Below are 15800 nucleotides of genomic sequence, written 5' to 3' on the forward strand. Positions count from 1 at the left end.
ATAACTAAAAATTCTAAAGGAATTTTAAACAAAATGTGTCTCTTAGCATGCATTGATTAACCTCCATTACTGCCATCTCTGGTTGATGACACAATCGAATTACATCCACGTGGTTCGAACTGTTTGTATTAAAAGTTTAAATTCAAACATTTTGAACCATGTAGTTGGAACTCTTTGATAAATTTTGGAATCATTCATATCTTAAACTGTAACAGTCCCCAGTGATTGTTTCACCACCTGTGCATGCATTTACACTTGTTTAATCATGTTTAAATCAAAAGTTGTCTTCTTGATGTGGAGCCCCATCTATGGCTAAAAATAACAAGTATAGAACCATATTTCACCAAACTAAATTCTTTCCACAACAGAAACAAGTTCATTCCTTTCATAACTTTTTTTTTTATTATTGAAAATTTAAATTTCATAATCTTTGTTTCCATTGTGAGTATATTGGATTTGAATAACTAAAAAGATATTTAATAAAAAATGCTTCACATGTTTGTAATTTACTATAATTCAAATGTTAAAAAAAACAAATACTTTATAATTATTCATGTTTGAATGAAATATCATTATGACTTCTCCCAAATTGCCTTTGTTTGAGAGGGGGTAAGCTGGTATTACTCAAATTTTAAAAGGGATACATGAGTACTGAAAGTTTGGAAAACACTGAATTACAACGAAGTTGATTGAAAGGAAGGGATAGTATGTGGAAAGAAAGATGGTGAAGTTACAGTGTTGGATTAAAGTTAGAATTATTAAAATTGGATAAGGGTTGAAGTTATAGAGTGTTAGTCATATCTTCACAGGATAACTTCACCAGCTGACAATAGTGTTGAATCAGGTATCAATGCTACCTGCCAGCTGGTGACAGTGATCATGAGGTACACTTTGGGTGGCTCTAGCTCAGTATCGATAATGCCCTTTGTTGTCAAGTGTCGGGTTCAAATCTCATTTAAGATGTGAAAAACCTTACCTTCATAATGGCATTATTATTATTATTATTACCCCAAGACCTCATAGAGTCAAAGACTCATCTGGGAGATCCTTTTATCACACACACATCTCATCATACTGAGCCTTAAACACACTCAAACTCCTTGCAGACACCACACTCTCAGGCAAGACATTCCAATCATTCACAACTCTGCACGAATAAAACCTGCCTCTCACTCCCCTACTCACACCCTCTTTATACAGTTTCCAGGGATGACCTCTGGTTCTTCCCTGATCTCCCATTATTCTCTGTAGAACTTCTCCACCATTGATCTTATAACAACCCCTTACCAACTTGTAGGTCTCTATCATATCTCCCCCTCTTCCTCCTCTCCACCAGACTCTGCAAATTACATCTTCTCAATCTTTCCTCATACTCAACATTCCAGAGGTCAGAAACTATCTTAGTCAGTCGCTTTTGGACCTTTTCCAACATCTTCTGAAATTTATCCTTCTGAAAACCCTTTATTAATGATAGTAAGCTAAATGCTCACTATCATTCATAAAGTGAATGGTAGTGGAGGTGGCAGGGTTGTTCTTTCTGAAAATTCAGGTTTCTCATTCCACAAAAATAGGCAAATTGACCAGAAGAACACACACACACACACACACACACACACACACACACACACACACACACACACACACACACACACACACACACACACACACACACACACACACACACACACACACACAACAGAGTTAACTTTTCAATAGGGAGGTACCTAATGAAAGGAGAAGAAACAAAATAGTGCTGTTGCAAAACTAGTATCAGAAGAGATAATTCCAGTTATAGGGTGTAATTCCAATTCAAGGTAATAAAGTTGCTGGACAAAGAGAAAATACAGGAATGGGTTCACAGACATAGGATTCTGTACAGTGTTGTTCAGCATGACTTGGTACAATGCATGCTCTTGCTCTATCAATTAATTTGTATTTTACGATACAACGGCAAATGTGTTCGACAGTGGCTTGTAAATGGCAATATTTATGGGATCACAAAGGTATTTGACAGTTCACTGAATAGCAAGTTGATGAATGTATTGGGGGAGATCGGAATAGATAATAGATTGGTGAGATTGATAGGATCAGTTGTCTAAACGATACCAGTAAATAGTGTAGTGGGTGGAGGAGATGGCAGAATTACAAAAAAGGAAGGTAATCAGTGACTACTGCAAGATTCTGTTCTTGAGTGGTTGGGCTCAACTACTAATATCCTTAAATAAGGTTCAGTCTGAGGATATTTCATGTGTAGATTGGTAGAGGATATGTTTTTGGTAGAGAGTTGTTTACTCATGATGATGCTAAGCTGAGGAGAGTTAAAAAACTTGATTTAATAAAGGGTTGGATTTGATGACATATCACCACGTGTTTTGAGGAAATGTTAAGAGAGAGATTAGTTGCCTTGATGTACTATTTAACATGAGAATTACAAGGACCAAGTTTCAAATGAGTAAGTATAGAGAGTGCAAATGTCCTGCTTCATAAAGGAGGTGATAAGATTGAGGCATCAAATCATTTCAGTTTGTGTGTGTCTGGAGTTGTGGGTAAAGTGTTGGAGAGATTATTGAGAGCCAAGATTTAGAATTGAGTTAATAGCAGCTACATTCTCTTTGTTGACAAGGGTTATTACCAGATTAATATGGAAGAGGTTTTACCTATAAGTGAGGAGGAGACAGCAAATCAAAAAGTGGTCATCTGTGGAGGCTGAGTAATAGGAGAGTGAGTAAACGTTTTTATGCTAGGAGAGTGGTGGGTGATTGGACTGCACTGCCTCAGAGTGTGGTGAGTGCTGAGATGGTGAATGAGTTTAAGGAAGGGTTTGATGAGTTGTGTGTGACAGTAACCTCTCACAATGAGTCTTTTGACTTCATAGAGATGTGATAATAATGATAATAATAATAATAATAATTCTATGAATTACATAAATGATGAAGTGTACACATCAAAAGACAAAATTAGAGATGCTACAGATAGATTTACTCCAGAATGTAGACACATGTATGGCAAGATCTGATTTACAGGTTGGATAAATGCTCAGCTACACATAAAGCTGCCATTCACAATATCTGTTACTGCTGTATCTTAATTTAATGTGTTCAATAAATATTTGCATTTAAAACTTATCATTCTGTATTCCTGTCTTCTCAAAGTAATATTAAAAAAGCTTGCAAAAGATCTGGCTAATGTAGACAGCTTAAATATTACTATGAATATAAATTCTTAATCACTAAAAATATTATCACGAATAACAAATCCAAATCAAGTTAATGGAAGATATAAAAAATTTGCCTTTTAACCTGCTTCAGTTGGGACTCCATCTGATCTAGTCGTTCTTTCCTTTTCTTTAGCTTTTTCTCTAGATCCTCCAAAGAACGCTGCTTTTCTTCTAACTGTTTACGTAGCATTGACAGCTCTGCTTCTTGTTGTGATTCTCGTTTTCCTTTTTGTGTGTGAAGAGTCTGAATGTCTGCCTACAGTTTGTTACCAAGAAACAATTCTTAAGAGAAAAAATAAAGCAAAATTTTTGCTGCAGATTTCATTAAAACAGTATAGTAATTGTTACATATAAATATAAAATATTCATAAATTGCGTTTACAATGTCAAGCCACACTAAAACTGAATGACATGGGATAAATGATGTTTTCTGCATATAGAAACAACATTTTTGAAAGTTTCATTGAAGAAGTCAGTACAGTTTTGTGCCAGGGTTAGCAGGCACTTGAAGTCATAAGCTGCAGTTAACATTATTTGTCTCTGCAGTAGATGCCAGAATGCTAGCAACTGTAATACTTTTTTTTAATACTACATATAGTGACCAAACAATCACCTGCTAAATTAATCATGTAAAAAGATACTACTTGAAAAAATCACATTACTTTGGCCAAGTAGGAGATCTTTTTATAAATATACCTGGTTAAAGATCAGGATACAATATTTATTAAACTGTATTGTATAATGGAAATTATACAATACACTCAGACTGGTTTTGACCTTTGTCAAGATCTCATCAGTGGAAGCTAGACTTATAGGAGAGTTAGGAAGGAGTCACATTTCCATATGTAAGCTATATGGAATGATATACCACTTTAGTAATATGCTGTATCATCACATTATTAAAATCCTCTGATGAGAGATAGTTATAGTTGTTCACTTAGGTTACAAAGCAAATTATACTTAACACAAAATTATATTATTATTATTATGGGCTACTCCAAAGAGTCCTTAGACTCATTGAGGAAGGCCCCTAAGCATCATGTCAAGAACTATCCAACATTTGTGCAGTATCAATCAAATCATACTTTGCTTTGAACTCATTCACAGGCATGGCACCCACAACAGATTTTGGCAACCACTCATTCACTACTCTCCTAGCAAAAAAAAAAAAAAAAAAAAAAAAAAAAAAAAAAAAAAAAGTTTTAACACCCTTGATAACTACACTATAATAAATTTAGTTTAATCCTTAATCCAAGTGTGAGCAAACAAAGTTTGCAACTGAAAGTATTTTCAGTACTGGGGTAAGGTGGTACAACACTGGGAAACTCGTTGCAAAGGTGGAGCAAGCTAACATCACTCCTATCTCAGTATCTCCCATAATGCAAAACACATCTCCTTGCGGATATGTATAATGTTATGCATTAAGGGAAGGGCCACTACCCAGACTAGTTTTGACCTTTATTGAGGTCTCTTCAGTGGGAGCCAGGGCCCAAGTGGAGATATGAGGCAGAAGCATTAGCAAGGTCATCTCTACCTATCCCTGCCTCATATCTCCACTTGGGCCTGGCTCCCACTGAAGAGACCTCAATAAAGGTCGAAACTAGTCTGGGTAGTGGCCCTTCCCTTAATGCATAACATTATACATATCCGCAAGGAGATGTGTTTTGTATTATGGGAGATATTGAGATAGGAGTGATGTTAGCTTGCTCCACCTTTGCAACGAGTTGCCCGGTGTTGTACCACCTTACCCCAGTCCTGAAGATACTTTCAGGCGCAAACTTTGTTTGCTCACACTTGGATAAAGGATTAAACTAAATTTATTATAGCCTAACCAAGTGAAAAATAAACTGATAACTACACTCTTACTCAGTTTCCATGGATTGCCCCTAGCTCTCCCAAAACCAGACCTGTTCTGAAAAATTTCCTCTGAATTAATCTTATAAAAACTCCTCAGTAATTTGTATGTCTCAATCATATCACCTCCTTTCCATGTATTAACCAGTTTTTGTACCCTACAAATCTTCAACCTGTTCTCATAAGGTTCGTTCCATAGACCTGCTACCATTTTGGTCACTCGCCTCCACCTCCTAATCTGTGTGCAGTAGTCAAGATGGGCCTTATCAAGGCTCAATAAAGAGGAACAATAACCTGCTTGTCTCTGCTCATCAAAATATTCTTCAACCAAGTAACCAAGTAATCTGATGATCTGCTTTAACCACTTTTGCTCACTATCCACTAACACTCCCAAGTCTCAGGCTTTGTCAGTTTTCTGAAGTACAGTTCCACCAATGTGGTATACAGCTGGTAATTTTTGCACCCCAAAATGCATAACGTTACACTTTGTCATGTTAAACTGACATCCTTTGTCCACTCTGCTAATCTATCCAAATCATCCTGCAAATTTTCACACCATCTGTATTAACTATAGCTCTACCCAACTTTGCGTCATTGGAAAACAACTGAACAGTTCCTCTCAGATCCTTTCCTATATCATTAATGTACAAATTAAACAACAGTGGTCCAAGAACATAACCCTGTGGCATGCCACTAATCACCCGGCATCCTTTTTGACTCTACTCCTGAATAAACTACTCTCTGATATCTCTCCATTAACCACCTTCCTATCCACCTCACCAACCCTATATCCATCAACATGAGCTGCAGTTTACTGATTGGAATTCCATGTGGTATCCTGTCAGAGGCTTTTGCAAAGTCCAGAAGTATCACTGTAAACCCATTGTGTCATGAATAATCAAAAATTGGGACAAAAGAGTAATTCTATTCAGGAACAACTATCTTCAATTGTAGGCAGAGAATGTTGTGCTTTGGCAAGGAAATAAAAATGTACATTATAACTTTAAGGCAAAACTGAAGAAATGTTTAGCATAAGAAATGTGAGACTTAACCTGTTTGTACAGAGTCAAATAGAGGAATTTATATAAGATTATAATTTAATTAGAGTATCCCATTCTATATATTGTATGAAAGCAAGTTGAGTGTAAGCTAAAGTCCAAGGGTCACACTTTAGCCATCCAGTATAACGTATGGCCTAAGGGAAAGAGAAATGATAAGGAAAACGAAGTGAGAACGCATTCTCGGAAGAATGTCACACGTACGTGGATGAGTGCCGTGCAGTAAAAAACGTAGCTAAGCATGAGAATCTCCAAGAAAAAAGGGGAAGAATATAAGGGTCAAGCTCCCCCCACATGAGGCTTTTTGGTTTTCCTGTTTCCTGCGCTCGTGGATGTTGCCTCGCACTCTCCGCCAATGTGAAGATTCCGGGTTGGCCGTAGAAGTCGTGAGAGGCCTATCGATGTTTGCGAGGCAAGGTTAGCTACCTCTTCATAACAGAGTAGCTAAGCTGTATCAAGTGACCGGTAATACAGATGTGTGCCTGCAGTACCAGAGAAAGTCCAGAGCGGCATATCGCCTTATCGACTCGGGGAACCAGGCCGTGCTGTTATCGTAAGTGATCTGGAGAATCGCAGAATAACGGTGCCTTGATGTCCAGACAAGGCTGATGATAGAACAGAAAGTCATTCAATGGGACGGTAACGTAGAATGTTAAAGTATCTGATTTCCAATTAAAGATTTGAGTGAACTCTTAATTTGTGTATGGACATGCTGTAGAGAACTTTAGAGATTATCCCAAGTTGGCAGTGACCTGTCTCTGTTTTGAAAATTGTCTCCCTAGAAGGGATCTGTGTGTGAGATAACTGAGACATATTGTGAGATATGAGTAGTGATTGAGGATAATGTTAAATTAAGCCTGAAGTTTGTATGTTTATAGAAAACTCTGTGGATCTAGTTATTATGCATGTATTCTTGTGTTCGTAATGATATCAGAATTTTACTAAGAAAGTGATTATGTTAACCATGTACTTTAATTTTCTCATGTATATCTTTTAAACCTAAATAAATATGTTTTATAGCATTCGCCTGAATCTAGCCCATCTTATGAATTCAAATAGCCACTCATAAAATTATTATCAAATCTAGCGGGAGGGATATATGAACATAGTTTGATCCTCCAGACCACGACTGCATGCAAAGACAAAGATTAGTTGAATTAGTGTTAGAAAGTTCATCACTGTGTAATACTCTGAGAGAGCCACCTTGGATAAGAGTCTCATCTATCCTATGTATTGGCTGGCACAGCAAAATATAAATTCGTCAATATTTAACAGGCAGACTGTCTCAGAGGTTATATTTTAAGGCCTTGTCCTATACTTAGACAAAGCCCTTATGAATGAAAGAATTACATGTGACTAAACTTAAGAGTGGCCTGAATTTTAGTTTGTTTAAGGATAGAAAGGCGTTAGCTAATTTGCTAGATTTATTGGAAAAACTATTACAGAAGCTAGAAAGGAAATAACTGTGTATGAATGAGTAGTGAAGCATACAAATATACATAGATATAGCAAAGGTAATAAAAAAGGTATATAACACAACTCAATTGTCACTGGATTATAAAATGTGAGCAAGTTACTGAGGCATGATCTACCTTTCACAAAACCATGTTGCCTCCCATACAGTATTCCATTTCCATCTATCCAATTTTGTATTTTGCTCTTGACAAACTTCTCCAATACTTTGACAACAACTCCTGATATGCTGATCAGTCGGTAATTTGCTACATCAGTCTTGGAGCCTCCTTTATGCAATGAAACTATTTTCTCCTCTTTCATCCTCTTGGGGGTAACCTAGAGCCTAGCCTTAGATTAAACAATACGGTCAAAGGCACTGACAATTCCTTCACCAGCTTCACATAAAACTTGAGTTGGTATACCATCCAATCCCACAGCTGTATTCACATTAAGGTTCTGTAATGTGCTATGTGCCTCCATTTCATTTACCTCAGTTCCCATATAAGCCTTTGCCTCTCTTGTTCAAGATGATATACTCTTGCAAAGTGTTCACTTAGTAATTCTACTATTTCGACTGATTCGGTTACCTCCTGCCATTGGCATTCATTAAAATTATATTACGGGGGGGGGGGGGGTACTGAAAGTTCTGATAAACACATGTGATGATATAATTACAAGAAAGAACATACTAGTAGCAAAGTTAAGAAGATAACTTATGTTCTTATACTCTTATATCCTTGTGTGTTCTTTCTTACTTTCTTATGGTTATATCAGTTGCTTTAATATCATTTTTGTTCTAAGTGTTTATCAGAACTATCCAGCACAGGAATGAAGTTTCAGAAGAGGAGTGAAAGAAGTTTGGATGTTGTATTTTTTAAGAACTTTGGCTAATTTTGGTGAAATGGAAATGATATATGGTAGGGATATGTAGCCTTTTCACTACTTCAGTATGGTGAGGAGGTGAATTAAAAAGTAGCTTATTAAATGTTTGTTTTTATATTTTTATCCATTATCCAAGCATAAGCATGTGAATGCATAAGAAAATAATACTTATTTTGCTGATATTTCACTGGTATTCTATCCAGCATCTTCAGAGCAGTGTGTGTGTGGGGGGGGAGCATTTAGTATTTTGTCTATCTTATGGGGATTATAGCCATTGGCCAAGAAGGTGTGACATGAGTGAGTGAGTTCAGCAGCGAGAGCAATATCAATGGAACAATTCACTCCAGCTCTGTGGGTTAGTGTTTTTAGGATATCATATTGTTGAGATGGGTGATGGTGTGATTGTTTGTGTAAATATCTCCCTGTATGTGTGGGTTTTCTATAAACTGAGAATGATAAGGAACCATCTGGAAGATGTATGATTAGTGTACAGCCAGGAAGGGCAGGCAGTCATTAGCTTCCAGTTCCATTGTAAAGTGGATTTTTGGGTATTCGCTATTTAAATACACTAAGAATGTATCCAATGTCTGGGCCATGTGGCCAAATAGCAAGCACATGATCAACATAGCATAGCCAAAGCATTGGCTCAAAGCCCAAGCCATGCTCAAACCAAGGCTATGGCTACACTATTGATGATGTGCTTACTATTTGGCCATATGTCCCAGACACATTGGATACATTCTTGGTGCATTTAAATAACCAACACCCAAAAATCCACTTTACAATGGAACTGAAAGCTAATGACTGTCTGTTCTAGCTGGATAGGTCAAGGTAAAGATGCCAAACAAAGAGACCTTATTTGTTGATGATGGGGTAAAGCAAGAGGCTGGTAACCTCTTCTTGCAAAATATAGATAAATTCAGAATAATCTTAAGGATAAAGAGAGTGGATTCAAAGAAAATAAAGACAATGATGATGATGGTAAATGATGAGAATAATGGTGAATGATTTGGAATTACAGATATACAAAATGTTGCCACATGGAATATCAGAGATATAGCTAGGAAAGAAAGAAAGAATTAAAAAAGAAAAAAAAGAGAAAAATATAATAGTAGTAGTAACACAAACTAAGAAAAAAAATTAAAGGGAACAATAGAAATGGAAGATTATATAATGACTGATATACAGTGGTGCAGAGCAGCATAAAAGAGTAAGCTGTTGTGTAGCTGTAATGAGAGATCACAAATGGAAGACTAGAATTAATATTTTATTATTATAGAGGGCACTGTGTAGGCAGACGGATTCATGCATGCTGTTATCGCTGCTCCCGTTTTTTATCGGTTTAAAGTGGTTTTAACTCATATTTTTAATTTGAAAGTGCTGCTATTTAATTCTTCTAGTCACGCTGAAGACAGGGACGTTTAAATCATTAAATTCGACTAAGTAATATCCAAATTTTCAGTGCTGAAAGTCATAGAGTGAACTGCCGTCACCAACCAACAAAGGACGTTGCCATTTTAAAAGTCGCACTACAGTTGCTAATGGGAAGAAAGTCTAAAGGTCACAGAGACAGCGAAGGTCAAGCACAATGAACTGTAACAAGTGCAATAAGCCATTAAGCAATGAAGGGGACGGGCCACATTGTTCTGTATGTAGCAAAAGACAACACTACCAATGCTCTGGGATCTCAGAAAGCACGTGGAAAGCAAAAGGAGCCATGAAACAGCGAATGGCGCTGTCTACAATGCCATGAGAAAATGAAGAACAAAGAACAGACACCAAAGAAAAGCAACAATGCACAAACCTAAAATTACAGATAACTCTGATTCATTCAAACTCATGGTTAAATGAGTTTGAATGAATGAGTTAAATAAAGAGGAAAGAGGTAAACACACTCAAGTTTCAAATGGAGCACATGCTACAAAAAAGAAAGAAAAAAAAGAATTTCAAATTGAGGGAATAACAAAAGAAAAGACAGAAGATTTAAGCAACATAATGCAACTGATTGGCAGCAAAATTGGTATTCAAGTTGCAACCACAGACATCGCCTCTATTAACCGAGGCCCACAAAAAAAAAAAAAAAAGAGAGAGAGACTGCCATTAATCATTGCTCGTTTTACCAGCAGAAGTCTGAGAGACTCCATTCTTGCAGCAAGCAAGAAAACAAGGCCGACAACATCGATCCTAACTGACAAGAAACTCCCAACACCAATCCATATAACTGAACACTGGACTCCATACTTTAAAAATTTTTATACCAAGCAAGGAAGACAAAAACAGAGAAAAACTACACGTTCCTGTGGACTAAGGATTCACAGATATTTATGAGAAAGAATGAAAACACTCTGAGATGAAATGAAGGCTGAGAGACTCCATTCTTGCAGCAAGCAAGAAAACAAGGCTGACAACATCGATCCTAACTGACAAGAAACTCCCAACACCAATCTATATAACTGAACACTGGACACCATACTTTAAAAATTTTTATACCAAGCAAGGAAGACAAAAACAAAGAAAAACTACAAGTTCCTGTGGACTAAGGACTCACAGATATTTATGAGAAAGAATGAAAACACTCGCGTTTATATAATTGCAAGAGAATCTGACCTACACAGCCTACCAATATAAAACACTATCTCTTCACATCCTTAAGAACAAGAATAGAATTCACTTAAAACTATATAATGGAGATCTCAAATATACGCAAACATATCCAGTCAGACAATATAAACTTCAAGGTCTTTGACTCTTTGAAGAAATGGTCAGACGATATTTCCAGAATACTGACTTCACTATCGTACACACAAACATAAGAAGTATAAAAAAACACTGGGCCTGGTTGGTCGAGTGGTTTGCGTATCCGCTCTCTAGCCAAAGGGCTGTGGGTTTGAATCCCGACATAGGCATAGATGTTTGTGATCGTCTAGTGGTGATAGTCGGCAGTACATGGCGTTGATGTTAGATGATGATTGGTGGAGTAGTGAGACGAGGAGTTGTAGAGTTGATGCCCTCACTCGACGAGTCTCTAGACTCCCTAGAGGTGTGATATAATAATATTAACTACACCATGAAAAACATAGATGCGCTAATATTGACCGAAGTTGCAATAAACAACACAGAAATTTACGCATACAACATTAATAATTACCAAAATTACAACTTTGGTTTAACTTTTGGTTTAAACCTACTACAAAAAATGGGAATAGAGTGACTGATGCAGAGGACATAGTGGAATTGTTCAATGAACACTTTATTGGAGTATTTCATCCTGGATAAGTCAGTTTTAATACTAGAGGGATAGGGCAGGTTCGAGGTTTAGAGGTACAGGAGGAGAATGTGTTTCAAATACTGAGTACTCTGGGTGTCAGTAAAGCTGTGGGACTGGATGGTATTTTGCCACGAGTTGTGAGAGAACGTGCTAGGGAACTGACAGTGCCTTTGACCTGGCTTTTCAATGAAAATCTAGCTGCAGGAAAGGTGTCCAGGGAATGGAAGGAAGGAAGGTAAGATAGTGCCATTGCATAAGGGTGGTAGCAGACTGGAAGTGTCTAATTATAAGCCAGTTTGTGTGTCATCGGTAGTTGTTAAGATCTTAGAGAAAGTAGTGAGGGACAGTATACAGCATTGGGCAGATGAGGGTGGTATCATGCGTGCGAGTCAACATGGATTTGTGAAGGGGCGCTCTTGTTTTAGCAATATGCTAGCCTTTTATAATCAAGTTACAAGAGCATTAGATGAGGGAAAGGCATATACTGCCATTTTCTTAAACTTAGCGAAAGGATTTGACAGGGTGCCACATGATAAGCTGATATTTAAGTTGCAGCACATGGGTCTGGGTATCAGATTGGTCAACTGGATTCAGGATTGGCTGTCCGATAGATATCAGCGAGTTGTGTATGGTGAGACAGTTTCAAGGAGGCAGAGGGTTACAAGTGGGGTCACACAGGGCTCAGTACTGGGACCTATATTGTTTAACCTTTCCATCAATGACATTGTCAGTGGATTGCAAGGGGATATTCAGTTGTTTGCAGATGATGCGAAACTGGGACGGATTATTAGAAATAGTGCAGATGTGGTAGCCCTGCAAGAGGATTGGAATAACCTAAATAGATGAGCAAATGAATGGGGATGTCAGTTTAATGCAGCAAAATGTAACATCTTGATGTTTGGGAAACATCGATGGGACGCTGCATACTCTATGGGAGGAGTTATACTGGAGGAAGTAGGGGAGACAAGAGATCTGGGGTTGATGACTGAAATTTAGGGGACATATTGCAAAGGTGGTAAAGGTAACACAGTGGATTGCTGCAATAATGAGAAGGACACTGACCTGCAGAGATAGAAGGGTTATCATTCCATTGTATAAGACTCTGATTAAACCACACTTAGACTATTGTTCTCAGATTTGGTCCCCAGGATTTGAAGGGGATAAATTAACTGTGAAAAGGGTACAAAGGTGGATAACAAAGATGCTTTCAGGACTGTACCATGTTAGTTATGAGGATTGGCTGAGGGAATGTGGACTGCAGGGTTTGGTGGATAGAAGAAGGAGAGGTGATATGGTTGAGACTTTTAAACTGTTGAGAGGTGGTTACAGGGTTGACAGTGGGGAGTTCTTTCGCTTGGTTGAACAGCGGGAAGGGAAGGAGTGATGATAAGAGGCCATCCCTGGAAGTTACGAAAGGAAACTGTTTGCAAGAGGGTGAGGAGTGGCTTCTTTGCATGGAGGGCGGTTGAACCATTGAATGCATTGCCTGATGGAGTGGTGAGAGCGAGAATAGTCAATGAGTTTAAGGAGTGGTATGATAGGCTTTGTGTTTCTCAGGGGAGACCTCCCCTCGATGAGTCTTGATAGACTTTGTGTTTCTTAGGAAGGACCTTCCGCGATGAGTCTTTTGACTTCATGGAGGCCAGAATAATAATAACAATAAAAAAGAAACTTATGTAGACCAAACAAAAGAGAAGCTGGCATCGTGTCATTTATCAAAGAAAAATACAACTCATTTCGAACATGCAGAAACACTAATTTTGGAAATCACAAATAGCCACAAACATAGTATCAAATACACAATAAACATAATATACATACCACCGGATAATAATCCACTCAGCTTTCTTCATGAGTTAGAAGCATGGCTAAGTGGCATCAAACCCCATACAACACAAAGGCTCATCCTAATAGGAGGCATTAATATAAATACTCTTGGCTATGCTTCTTCAACCACTAACACATACCTTGATGTACTAAGTCAGTACAACATAAACCCTACCATTAATTTCCCAACAAGAAAAGAAACGCTCAATATTTCACTAACACAATCATGCATTGATCATCTCCACATATGGGCTCCCATCCATACATATACATCATCAGTAATTAACGTCAAAATTGCTGATCACTACTTTGTCTCAACTTCGTTTCATTACGTTACCCCCCCCCTCCCACCACCACCACCACCACCACAAAAGTCGACAAAACTCGATCATATTAAAGAGCTCGATAACCATGTAAACAATACAGACTGGAATTGTTTACTTAAAATAAATGATCCTGTAACATTATATGAGAATTTCCAACTAAAGTTCAAAGAAACATACAAAAAACAACAACAAAGCCTAGACAAACGAGGCAACAAACAGACAACAATCCATGGATAAATGGCGATATACTAAATAGTATTGCTGTAAAATGAAATCTATGGAAAAAACTAAAAAAGTCACCCAATAATACACATTTACAAACCTTATACAAAAACACAAGAAATCAACTAACAACAAAAATTCATAGGGCAAAAAGACACTACTACTACTTCCAAAAATTTATGGAATATAACGACAATATCAAGCAAACATGGGCTACACTCAATGAAGTAGTAACTCGAAAAAAGAAGTCTTCAGCACAAGATTTTATTGCAAAAAGTTTCGGTCAGGACACAAACCAAGAGGAATTAGCAGACTCATTCAATCATGCCTTCACAAACAATATCACACAACTCAAAAAAGACAATCTACCAATGATCAACAAAAAACTACTGACACAAAGTCAACAACAAACTATGTGTTTTCCACCCATAACAAAACAGGAACTGAAAGAAGCACTCTTACAACTAAAAACCAAAGACTACTCCAAGAATAGACAAAATAAGACTCACAGAATTTATAACACACTTTGAACAAATAAATCCAATACTTTTGAGACTCGTGAACATAATATTCGACACTGGCATTATTCCACAACAACTAAAAACTGCAATAATTATGCCATTTTACAAACATGGTAAAAGAAACGATACTCAGAACTACAGACCAATAGCTAACCTACCAGTCATTTCAAAAAATGCTAGAAAAAATAACACACACCAGACTACAAAACTATTTACAGACGTACACATCATCTCACAAAACCAAAATTCTCGTGGTGCAACCTGTTGGGTATACCATCAGATTTTTTTTTTTTATTTAGAGATTATTTTTGTGTCAGTAGTTTTCTGGACACTGAACAAATGAGGATGGGCTGGCAATTTGGGATTTAGCCGACCAAATTATATTCTTATTGGTTAAACCAAAATATAAAATGATGGTACAACATGACAAAATTTCATGCCGGCTGGGGTGTCGCCCGGTTAAATAAGGTCCCCGTTTACCCTTGGTTCGCCTTGGTCCCCCCACTGTTCACCAGGGAACCAAGGCGAACAGCAAAAAGTCAGCTACCGGAACAAATCTGAAAACACACCCCAACTCAACATCACCAGAGTTAAAAGATCGGTACTATCAACATAAGAAGCCTGAATGGCAAAGAAATGGAGCTAGCTGAAGAATTAGATAAGTACCAGATCGACATAATAAGGGTGACTGAAACAAAAAAGACAAAAACTGGTGGGATCTTTCTGAGCAATAAATACAAAATATTATATTCAAGCAATGACAATCAAGGAAAAGAAGGAGTAGCCATAGTATTCAACACAAAATATGAGGTTAATCTTCTTGAATGGCAGGCAGTCTCAAGTAGAGTATTATGGGCAAATATGAGAATGGGGAACTGGACAATGAGACGTATTTGTGCCTATGGTCCCACAGAAAGTTCTACTAAGGTAGAAGTGGAGGGATTTTTTGAGGCTTTAGAAAAAGCAACTGACACAATGAAAAAGAAAAAGTTGGTCCTTGTTGGGGATATAAATAGCAGAGTAGGAAATGATTGTGAGACATACAACAATATTTTAGGAAAATTCGGAGAAAAGAGCAAAGCTAATAATAATGGAAAATATCTGTTGGTTTTCTGCTCAGGACATGGACTGGTTATTACTAACACCATGTTCCAACATAAAAATGTGCAC

General features: G+C 37.4%; 1 protein-coding gene across 1 annotated transcript in view; it reads right to left on the minus strand.

The window, feature by feature from the left end:
* The window catches only part of brp (ELKS/RAB6-interacting/CAST family member bruchpilot), a 430961-nt gene that overhangs the window by 59843 nt on the left and 355318 nt on the right, over positions 1-15800 (minus strand). Inside the window, exon 8 of the mRNA XM_090402027.1 lies at positions 3300-3473. Coding sequence (XP_090258153.1) covers positions 3300-3473 — 174 coding nt within the window. The remainder of the gene's footprint in view (positions 1-3299; positions 3474-15800) is intronic.

This window comes from Typopeltis vanoorti, chromosome 2 (genome assembly GCF_054136105.1).
Source record: "Typopeltis vanoorti isolate ZY-2024b chromosome 2, IOZ_Tvanoo_1.0, whole genome shotgun sequence".
Taxonomy (NCBI): Eukaryota; Metazoa; Arthropoda; class Arachnida; order Uropygi; family Thelyphonidae; genus Typopeltis; species Typopeltis vanoorti.